This window comes from Ranitomeya variabilis, chromosome 7 (assembly GCF_051348905.1).
Source record: "Ranitomeya variabilis isolate aRanVar5 chromosome 7, aRanVar5.hap1, whole genome shotgun sequence".
In the NCBI taxonomy this organism is placed as follows: Eukaryota; Metazoa; Chordata; class Amphibia; order Anura; family Dendrobatidae; genus Ranitomeya; species Ranitomeya variabilis.
The window spans coordinates 110,733,381-110,745,504 of NC_135238.1; the positions used below are offsets into that span (position 1 = coordinate 110,733,381).

General features: G+C 43.0%; 1 protein-coding gene across 4 annotated transcripts in view; it reads left to right on the plus strand.

The window, feature by feature from the left end:
• The window catches only part of MFSD6 (major facilitator superfamily domain containing 6), a 505,049-nt gene that overhangs the window by 45,614 nt on the left and 447,311 nt on the right, over positions 1 to 12,124 (plus strand). For 3 of the 4 annotated variants that reach the window (XM_077275663.1, XM_077275664.1, XM_077275662.1), the window contains one exon: positions 8,024 to 9,582. The exons of the other annotated variant lie outside the window; for it this stretch is intronic. In XM_077275663.1, the coding sequence (XP_077131778.1) occupies positions 8,066 to 9,582 (1,517 nt within the window). In that variant the 5' untranslated portion in view covers positions 8,024 to 8,065. The remainder of the gene's footprint in view (positions 1 to 8,023; positions 9,583 to 12,124) is intronic. 4 annotated transcript variants of the gene reach the window in all.

Below are 12,124 nucleotides of genomic sequence, written 5' to 3' on the forward strand. Positions count from 1 at the left end.
TTAATAGCTACAGCGCCAAAATTTTGCACATACACACTGCTAACATTAGTAGTGTGGAATATGCAAAAAAAAAAGGGGGATATGACATGGTTTACTGTATGTAAACCATGTCTCATATCATGTCGGGTTTTTAGGCAGGAGAAATGAAAAGCCGGCAATTGAATTACCGGCTTTTCACATATATCGCGCTGAAGTAAATATAGCTTTTTCTATTTATATTGGGTTGTCTAGATGATTTTGATGATTGGCCGCTGTCACACACTTCTCAGCATGCGTTTCAAAAACGCAAACGCAGGAAAAAACGCATGTAAACGCATCAAAACGCCGCGTTTTTTTACCGCATGAGAAAAACCCATGCGTCTAAAAAACGCAGCATTTGCACGCGTTTACATGCGTTTTTTCAACACCTGCGTTTGCGTTTTAAACGCAAATGTGAAACTAGCCTAAATCCACATTTTTAACATATGATATACCATATAGCGATGAACATAACCATAAAAAAAAAAAATGCAGGAATGAAATTAAACACACAAAATGTGAACAATTAAATTGAAACCGGTTGGTGACAGTACTTATAGTCTGTGATACTGTGCCGGCGTATTGTCTGCCCAACTGTACGATGGACTGCTACATTGCCTCTGTTGTTCCATGCTCGGTTCACCCCGGCCTCTGTATTGTGGGTTGTAGGCCTGCATGTCCATGCTTCTTGTTCTCGATGGAGCGGGTTACTGGGGGCCCACAAATTCATCAAGTAGGTCATTCAGCCTTTGCCTTAACAAAAAGTTTCTGTGTGCCGGGATATTTTGAGCTACAGGCACATAGGACAAAAACAGGAGCTTCCACTCATTGGCTGCATATACAGACTCACGGGATTGCAAGTCCGTTATTTCGCGCCTCAGGTCTCTGAGTTCACTGCGACACATGTCCTCTACCCATTGGAGTCCATCGACAATTATGTCATCTTCATTTTTTTGCGACGCTCGCTTGCATCCACGCTGAGCTTGCAAACGGGCACTGACACCGGAAGCCACAGTACTTTTGTCGACAGATCGTGGCTCGCTCATGCCAGACACATCTTCAGTGCCCGTCTGCTGGCTTGGTTCGATTGGCGATGCCTCCGGTTCCTCTGCCTCTCTAGGCGCAGCGGTACTGCATATCGTTCTGTAACCAAAAAAAAACCGATTAATTATTTTATTTTAAACAACTTTGTCTCGCTCTCCTAAAATCTTTTTACTAACGAGCGCTGTGACACAGTTTTTTGCAGAAAGAGCAATTGCGCATAATGCACATATGGGGTGACCCGTTTTGCCACCAGATCCACTGGGTGTGGTTTGGCTGTTGCGGAAGTCACGTACAAAGCGATCCCTAATCGATCTCCAACTGGTATGGACAGCATCGGCTTTTAAGAAACAAAAAAAAAATCAATAAATACATAATAGATAGATAGTAGATAGTTGATAGATAAATAGTAGATAGTGGATAGATATACAGTGGGGCAAAAAAGTATTTGGTCATTCAGCAATAGTGCAAGTTCCACCACTTAAAAAGATGAGAGGCGTCTGTAATTTACATCATAGGTAGACCTCAACTATGGGAGACAAACTGAGAAATAAAAATCCAGAAAATCACATTGTCTGTTTTTTTAATCATTTTATTTGCATATTATGGTGGAAAATAAGTATTTGGTCAGAAACAAACAATTTCTGGCTCTCACACACCTGTAACTTCTTCTTTAAGAGTCTCCTCTTTCCTCCACTCATTACCTGTAGTAATGGCACCTGTTTAAACTTGTTATCAGTATAAAAAGACACCTGTGCACACCCTCAAACAGTCTGACTCCAAACTCCACTATGGTGAAGACCAAAGAGCTGTCAAAGGACACCAGAAACAAAATTGTAGCCCTGCACCAGGCTGGGAAGACTGAATCTGCAATAGCCAACCAGCTTGGAGTGAAGAAATCAACAGTGGGAGCAATAATTAGAAAATGGAAGACTTTCAAGACCACTGATAATCTCCCTCGATCTGGGGCTCAACGCAAAATCCCACCCCGTGGGGTCAGAATGATCACAAGAACGGTGAGCAAAAATCCCAGAACCACGCGGGGGGACCTAGTGAATGAACTGAAGAGAGCTGGGACCAATGTAACAAGGCCTACCATAAGTAACACACTACGCCACCATGGACTCAGATCCTGCAGTGCCAGACGTGTCCCACTGCTTAAGCCAGTACATGTCCGGGCCCGTCTGAAGTTTGCTAGAGAGCATTTGGATGATCCAGAGGAGTTTTGGGAGAATGTCCTATGGTCTGATGAAACCAAACTGGAACTGTTTGGTAGAAACACAACTTGTCGTGTTTGGAGGAAAAAGAATACTGAGTTGCATCCATCAAACAACATACCTACTGTAAAGCATGGTGGTGGAAACATCATGCTTTGGGGCTGTTTCTCTGCAAAGGGGCCAGGACGACTGATCCGGGTACATGAAAGAATGAATGGGGCCATGTATCGTGAGATTTTGAGTGCAAACCTCCTTCCATCAGCAAGGGCATTGAAGATGAAACGTGGCTGGGTCTTTCAACATGACAATGATCCAAAGCACACCGCCAGGGCAACGAAGGAGTGGCTTCGTAAGAAGCATTTCAAGGTCCTGGAGTGGCCTAGCCAGTCTCCAGATCTCAACCCTATAGAAAACCTTTGGAGGGAGTTGAAAGTCCGTGTTGCCAAGCGAAAAGCCAAAAACATCACTGCTCTAGAGGAGATCTGCATGGAGGAATGGGCCAACATACCAACAACAGTGTGTGGCAACCTTGTTAAGACTTACAGAAAACGTTTGACCTCTGTCATTGCCAACAAAGGATATATTACAAAGTGTTGAGATGAAATTTTGTTTCTGACCAAATACTTATTTTCCACCATAATATGCAAATAAAATGATAAAAAAACAGACAATGTGATTTTCTGGATTTTTTTTTCTCAGTTTGTCTCCCATAGTTGAGGTCTACCTATGATGTAAATTACAGACGCCTCTCATCTTTTTAAGTGGTGGAACTTGCACTATTGCTGAATGACTAAATACTTTTTTGCCCCACTGTAGTTGTTAGATAGTTGATAGATGGATATTTGATAAATTGAAGATAGATGGATTGTAGATAGATAGTGGATAAATAGATACTGGATAGTTTTTTTAAGTTTTTCAGTTGCTTTTGTATTTGACTGTTTGCAATCTTAACATTTTGCCAGTTAAGTTCAACAATATTTACCAATTTTTTTCTTTGAGGATGCCGACTTCTCCATGTATCGTGGGTCAAAATGGCATATAATTTTATCCCACAACTTCCTGTTTTTGACTGTCGTGGTGGGAGCTGTTGCTTTGGTCCCATATGGATGGATTGGCTTCCACTAAATTGATCAGCGTCTCGTTATGAATGTCCAAGGGCTCTTCGTCAACCACAATCCTTTTTTTTTTTTTTGGTGGGCGGCTTGGACTATGTAAACACAAAACATTATATTGAAAGGTTAAATGTCACTGGATGGATAGATAGACAGATAGATAGTTGATATATAGTTCATAGATATAGTAGATAGTGGATAGATTGTACATAAATCGTGGATAGCTTGATAGTAGATAGATAGTGGATAGATAGATTGTAGATAAATCTTGGATAGCTAGATAGTAGATAGATAGTGGATAGATAGATTGTTGATAGATAGTGGATAGATAGTAGATTTTTAAATACAAAAAAATAAAAACATGAAAGGTTTTGTTGTTTTTTTTGTATAAAAAAAGGAACATTAATAGCGTGATATTTACCGCTGGTAGGTGTGGCGACGACAGGCCGCGAGGCTGTTTTTTTTTCTCTGTCCTCCTTGTTCAACAACCTATGTAAAGAAAAAAAAAAAGTTACAATTCTTGTATCAATAAATTTATGCGTGAAAACCAATAAATGTGTGCCATGTACCTTTGTCGCTTTTGCCTGTTTCTTTGGGGGGGGGGGGGCGTAGCAGCCTCGGGCTCCGATGACTCCTATTTGCAATAAAAATATGATTATACACATGCTTACCTCAATACACTGTAGTGACAAACAACAACATTTGTGGCTTTTTAAAGTGCATGCCTACCGATTGGGAGGAAAACACGGCAGACACCCTGCTGCTGCAGCTGCTGATTGACTCACTATCCGACATCTGTGTGCAAACAAAACAAATTGTAAACACACATCTGATGGGCACTACACACTCCCATGATGTATACTGAGATATACATTGAATTGTACTTACATTGCCTCTGATCCCTTGCAATACACTCTTACAATGTGCTGCAGGCGTCAGGAAACTGTGTAGTAGTGTCTGTCCTCCAAAATGGCTGAAATCATATTTCCTGTCACATGTCCACATGGACAACCCTCAAACGCAATTCAAACGTATGGATTTATTTGGGAATTTCACCTGATTTGCGTCTGGCTGCGTTTGCAATTGCCTTCAATGGCATAATTATCGCCTCCGTTAGTCTTGCGTTAGCTTGACCGGACCCGAAAACGCTGCAAGCCGCATTCCAAGGTCCGTCATAAAAAAACGTAATGTGACAAACGCATGCCAATTTTGGCATGCGTCATGATGCGTCAGACAATGCAAGTCTATGGGTGCTTTACAATGTCCGTTACATTGTGTTTTAACTACTTTAAAACGTGTCCGTTAGATGGACTCACCTAGCACAATGTGAACCTAGCCTAAGCCAGCATAAGTACATGTGGGGATTGCCTGGTTGCTAGGGAATACAAGATTTATCTCGAGGAGATGAGAGGCTGGAAAGGAGAGGAGATGAGAGGCTGGAGAGGAGATGAGAGGCTGGAGAGGAGAGGAGAGGCTGGAGAGGAGAGGCTGGAGATGAGAGGCTGGAGAGGGGAGGCTGGTGAGATGAGAGGCTGGTGAGGGGAAGCTGCTGAGGAGAGATGAGGCTGGTAAGGAGAGGAGCTGAGAGGCTGGAAAGGTGAGGGGATGAGAGGCTGAAAAGGAGAGATGAGGCTGGTGAGGGGAGGCTGCTGAGATGAGAGGCTAGTGAGGGGAGGCTGCTGAGGAGATGAGAGGCTGGTGAGGGGAGGCTGCTGAGGAGATGAGAGGCTGGTGAGGGGAGGCTGGTGAGGAGATGAGAGGATGCTGAGGTGAGGAGAGGGGAGGATATGAGAGGCTTCTGAGGAGAGGAGATGAGAGGCTGGTGAGGAGATGAGAGGCTGGTGAGGAGATGAGAGGCTGCTGATGTGAGTGAGGAGAGGGGAGGCTGCTAAGGGGAGGATATGAGAGGCTGGTGAGGAGAGGGGATGAGAGGCTGGAGAGGGGAGGCTGCTGAGGAGAGGAGATGAGAGGCTGGAGAGGGGAGGCTGCTGAGGAGAGATGAGAGGCTGGTCTCATGCTGTATATGGGGAGGCTGTGTGGGGCTCATGCTGTATATGGAGAGGCTGTGTGGGGCTCATGCTGTATATAGGGAGGCTGTGTGGGGCTCATGCAGTATATGGGGAGGCTGTGTGGGGCTCATGCAGTATATGGGGAGGCTGTGTGGGGCTCATGCTCTATATAGGGAGGCTGTGTGGGGCTCATGCAGTATATGGGGAGGCTGTGTGGGGCTCATTCTGTATATAGGGAGGTCATGTGGGGCTCATGCTGTATATGGGGAGGCTGTGTGAGACTCATGCTGTATATAAGGGGCTGTGGGGGGTTTAAAGATATATAGGGGGTGTCAGCATACTTAATTCTGCTCAATATTAAGTGATACAATTAATATTAATTAATATTGAGTAGAATTATTTTCATGCTATTGGTTCGGCCTCCACAACAGTCATGGTCTTTCGTCTGGCCCCTCGGGAAAATAAATTGCCCACCCCTGATCTAGAGACATGGAGGGAGAAGCCCACAGACGATAGCAACAGATTAGTCAGTTCTCACTAAATTACCCATCCAGCTCTTCAAACTATTCTCTCTGAAACGTCCGAGCATTGCAGAGATAAACTTCCCTGTTTGCAGTCTTGAGTGATGCTGCCCGTGGTTTTGGTAGTATGAATCGACTGACAGATTCTCCTTAAAAATCTGTCAGCCAAACCTTGCAACTGTGGCAGAATCAACTGACCATGTACAGTGTATGAGATCCACCAGATTCTCACATGACAACTAATGGAAAGGTTTGCTAAGGCTACTTTCACATCAGCGATTTTCTCCGTTCGCGGCAGATACTGCAGTTTTTCCGCATCTGTCGCGTAACATATCACTTACGGGCCGGCAACTCTGCGTTCGGCCTCATTCATTCCCTATGGGACTTGCGGACATGTGCGGCACTTGAGGTGAGACAAAAAAAACACTGCTAGCAGCATTTTTTTTCCTGTTGCTGCAAGTACCGCATTTGCCGGATTGCAGCAAAACCGCAAGTGCCGCAAGTCCCATAGGGAATGAATGAGGCTGAACACAGTGTTGCCATAAGTGATCCGTTACGGATGCGGAAAAACTGCCGGATCTGCCGCAAATGTAAAAAATCGCTGATGTGAAAGTAGCCTAAGTTACTGCCGATAGTATCTGCATTAGTCATACTCGCCAATGGGGTAGGCAGCACGAAAAGTGCCTAGGGCAGCAGAAACTCTAAATACGGCCCTGCCTGCCATCGAAACCTTCAAAAAGAACCTGAAGACCTACCTCTTCCGGCAAGCCTACAACCTGCAGTAACCAGCAATCGACCCAACCACTGCACGACCAGCTCTATCCTCACCTACTGTATCCTCACCCATCCCTTGTATACTGTGAGCCCTCGTGGGCAGGGTCCTCTCTCCTCCAGTACCAGTTGTGACTTGTATTGTTCAAGATTATTGTACTTGTTTTTATTATGTATACACCTCCTCACATGTAAAGCACCGTGGAATAAATGTCGCTATAATAAGTAATAATAATAACTGTATGCGGCTTTTATCGCATGCTTGCTGTAGATTTCAGTTTTTGAATTCTTTATTATGGTATGAATAGACTTTTTATGTAGTAATTTTCTGGCTACAAACCAGTATAAATTTGGCTCCAGTTTATCCAAAGTGTCTTTTCGGCCTCTTTTTTCTGCCGTGATTAGTAATGATCAGCTGGTGTGTCCATTTCCGTGTTCTGACACAGTGATGTTAATAATTAGCCATCTGGTTCAGAGTGCTGTATGTCAGACAAGGTGTGGTGACAGAAGGGATCATTTCTTCATGACATCAGCCATTGTTACAGACCATCTGAAGTGCGAGTCTGCACAATATGGAGTCCTATATGTAATGCAGGGAAAGCTTCAGGTGTTGTCTATGGAAAACAATATTTGTAGCTGTTCCTAATAAAAAGTAGAGAACTTACTAACGTTCTATTATCACCGCTGTCCCAGCAGTGATTGTGGATGAGTACTGTGGGTTACAACATGAAATGAGCTCTATGTTGGATACCTGTGAAATAAGAGGTAGCACTCCACCCCGTGCTGAGTAGCAGGTACAAAAACTGACAAACTAATAGATCTTAATATATGCCTGTGATTCAGATCACAAATCGGTCTCCGTAAATTATTGGTGAGATTCCTCAATCTGGAGGGACTGGAAGCAGAGGGGAACATTGGACGTGGTAAGCAGTAAACTCCAGCTCTAGTTCAGTGGCTCATCAGTAAAGTCAAAGCAGCCTTCTGATTGGTTGCTGCAGGCCACTTATTCCATTTCTCACTTTCCAGTTTTGATCTCCCCAATGCTTTGTATTTTTTTATAGTTTCTCCCCAACAGTTTTCTTTTCTCCCCAAATTACCAGCTTGTAAATATTCGTTCTCTATTTCTTTTTTTTTTTTTCCAACGAGTTTTAACATCTACCTTTTTGCTTGTTTGATTTTTATGTGTTGAGAGTGGACTGATTCTCCAGAACAGCTTTCACATGGTTTGTCACAGTGGCAAAATGATACCCCTGTATCTCTGCACAGTAGATTTACTATGATACAGCACAATACTGTATGTCACGCTTCACATTTCGCTCTTCTGTTTCTTTCAGGGCTGATGTCCTAGGATCTTGCTAGAAATTAGCTACTTCTGAATGGCCATGGCTACAAGAGATAAAGTTGCCATATTATCTGAGGATGAGGAGGAACAGAAAAGGAAATATGTTCTTGCTGATCCTTTCAATGGTGTCTCCACAGAACAAGCTGTGGAAAGTAGTGGAAATGCTGAAATTCCTGATAATTTGGCCACAGAAGATCAGGACTTGGACTGGCTGGAAAAGCACTGCATCAAGATTAACAATGACCTTCTGATATCCAAAGTGTTCTACTTCTTTTTTTACTCTGCTTATGGGTCTCTCTATCCTTTATTAGCAGTGTACTATAAACAGTTGGGCATGTCCCCCACCCAAAGCGGGTTATTAGTTGGCATTAGATATTTTATAGAATTTTGCAGTGCTCCCTTCTGGGGAGTAATAGCTGACAGATTCAGAAAGGGAAAGATAGTCTTACTGTTTTCAGTACTTTGCTGGGTGTTATTCAATTTGGGGATTGGATTTGTGAAACCAGCAGCTTTACTTTGTGTGCCTAATATCCCTATTCCAGTTAAACCTACAAACTCCAGTCCCTTTAACACAACCCCTATGCCTCTAACCCAAATTACCAAAGAAAGCGGTATAGTAACCAAAAACAGGCAGAAGAGGGATCTGCTGGATAACCCTCTTGCATGGGAAGTCTCTAATTCTGAAAAGTTATTTAGCAAACAGGTTTCCAACCCTTTCCGTCGCGTAGTCAGAGAAGTTGTAAATGGCACTAGCACCCCAGCATTGGCTGGTCCTGATGGAAATATTACAACGACCATCATTACCACCACCACCACAAGGAATCCTAATGCCATGTTACAGTATAACCAAGAAGATGTAGAAACCATATTCCTGTTAATTCTGTTAGTGGTTATTATTGGAGAGTTTTTCAGCGCCCCAGCTGTTACTATTGTAGATACAATAACACTCCAATATTTGGGCAAACACAGAGACCGCTATGGATTGCAGAGGATGTGGGGATCACTTGGCTGGGGACTAGCAATGTTGTCTATAGGAATAGGAATAGATCACACCCACATCAATGTGGTAATTGAAGGAGAAGGCTGCACGGAGCCTGACTACAAGAATTACCGCATTGCCTTTATTGTCTTTGGTGTTCTGATGTCTGTAGCGCTCATTGTCTCAACACAATTTCACTTTTATTACCATCATTTAAAACCAAGTGAAGAGCGCAGGGAAGACTTGGAAATCTCTCCTGAGGAGACAAGTGCCCAAACACCATCTCCAGTGCAAAATCCGAATGAAGGAAGAAGTGAGGAAGAGATGGTCGAGCATTTCAGATTTTGGGATCTAGTCAAGATCATTTGCACCGTACAGTACGGATCTGTTCTGTTTGTAGCCTGGTTCATGGGATTTGGCTATGGATATGTCTTCACCTTCCTTTTCTGGCATCTCGAAGACCTTAATGGAACCACAACATTGTTTGGTGTCTGCTCAGTCCTGAGCCACATTTCTGAACTGACTGCTTATTTTTTCAGCCACAAGTTGATCGAGTTAGTTGGTCATATCAGGTAAGTGCTGCCACATTTATATTTTGTAGTTGTGGAGTCCAGCATGGTTCATTTTGTTGGTGGAAAATGGCACATAAGAGAGAAAATAACTTCAAAACTGTCAAATGATCATTTTACAAACTGAACGTTTCAGACTAGCGTGATACACGCAAGAAAAACATTTCAAGGGAAAGTCAGTCTCAATAAATGCATATAATTGGCAAATCACTTGTCTATGGAAGTAATCGCTAGAGAATTATACTGACAAACGTCTTGTTATATAGCTGATACCACATGCTATACTGTATAAGATGTACATAAGGGCTCTCACTATCTTATTGTGCAAAAAAGCTGCATAAAATAACACGCTGACTAACTGTTTGCAAATACTAAATTGGAGAACGGAAGATTTAACTTGGCCAATATGAACAGTACACCCAATTTAAATGTATACAAAGTAAAATACAAATGAAATAGGACACTCCGTAAAAGGTAAGGATTACACTGTGCCTATGTAATGTGAATAGGATACGACATGTTGAGTCTGTGTCCGACACCTGAATAGGTGGATTCTTTAGTCATCGGAAAATAGAAAAGTTGTGAAGTTCCAAGGTCTGTACTGTAATGGTTCATGTGATGCTTCGCTGGGAAATCCGGTACAGATTCGGTGCAAACACTCCAAAGAAAAAATGCCACTTCCAGCCAAGGTGACGTCACTTGCTAGGGGTGCATCCTTGGGCAAAAAGGAATACAAAGCAATCCTATGAGTTTCAAAGGGATAGTCCTCCTTCATCAGGGATTACTGCTTCAAGGCACTACGTGATGTTTTATAGGTAAATATAGATGACACCATACCAATCCCATTCCAGCCCCTAAATTCCACTATTTAAGCCTGTTGGATTAAATTTATTTAATTTAAAAATCCAATGGCTTTCTGCTTCTGATAATGATGTATATTGTTACCTACCCTCCAGTGTTTAGGATTTCCATACCCCAAACAAACGTCTGATTGGCTGGAAGTGGCATTTTTTTTTCTTTCAAGTTCTTTTGGATTTCCCAGCGAAGCATCACATGAAACATTACAGTACAGACCTTGGTGCTTCACAACTTTTCTATTTTCCGATGACTGAAGAATCCACCTATTCACATTACATAGGCACAGTGTAATCCTTACCTTTTATTGAATGTCCTATTTAATTTGCATTTTACTTATATACATTTAAGTTGAGGGCACTGTACAGATTAGCGCATTTATATCTTCCTCAGGCTATGTGCACACGTTGCAGAATTGCCGTGAAAATTTCCGCGGCAATTCTGCAACTCGCTGCCGTGGGAAATACGCATGCAGAATTGGCATGCACATGCGTATTCCTGCTAAACACTAGCGTTTTGCAAGCGTAATTAGCTTGCAGAATGCTAGCGTTTTCCAAGCGATCTGTAGCATCGCTTGGAAAACTGATAGACAGGTTGGTCACACTTATCAAACATAGTGTTTGACAAGTGTGACCAACTTTTTACTATTGATGCTGCCTATGCAGCATCAATAGTAAAGAAAATATATTGTTAAAAATAATAAATAATCATGATATTCTCACCTTCCGTCGGCCCCCGCGGCCTTCCCGCTCCTCGCAATGCTCCCGGCAGCTCCTGTTCCCAGTAATGCCTCGTGGCAATGACCCCAGATGATGTAGCGGTCTCGCGAGACCGCTACGTCATCACAGGTAAATGTCGCAAGGCATTATTGGGAATGGGAGCATCGCAAGGAGCGGAAGGCTGCGGGGGCCGACAGAAGGTGAGAATATCATGATTTTTTATTATTTTTTTTCTTTTTTTAACTGGTATCTGGTTCCCAGGGCCAGGAGGAGAGCATATCCCCATGCTGAAGTAAGCAGATCAATGCATTCCTATGTGTGCGTAATCCCCGCGATTCCGCACAAAGAAAGAACATGCTGTGTTTTTTTCCGGAATGCGATTCCGCTGCGGAAAAAAATGCAGCATGTGCACAAAAAATGCGGAATGTATTAAAAATGATGGGATGCTTATGTAAAGCGGTTTTTTTTGCGGAAAACGGCGGAAAAAATGCTAAAATCCTGAACGTGTGCACATAGCCTAATACTACATGATGCAAAACCATCTATGTTCAGATCACAGCAGCAGAGCTGCCCATTGCACGTGCTCATAGGCTTCTTCCTAAAGCCCCCTCCCCCATACACTCTATGGCTGTTGGCTGGATGTTGGTTCAGCTGATCATCTCTCCGGCAGCCATCTCTGCCTTCTCACCCATACCGAGATAAGCTTGTTACAGTTGAAAACTCCCTGTGTTCTCTATGATAGAGCCAAGTAGAAATAGGGAGCAGCCGACAGCACTCTAATGCAGGGGTGCACATTCCAGTCCATTGGCTCAATTGGAAAAGAAAACACAGACCAGTACAAAAAAGAACAGCATCCCATGCTTGATAAATACCTATAATGGTCAAAATGTTGCATCATGGCAGAATAAAGCTCTTTTAATCTTTCATCACCTGGATGGGATGCTGTTCCTTTTTTGCACTACTCTATGATA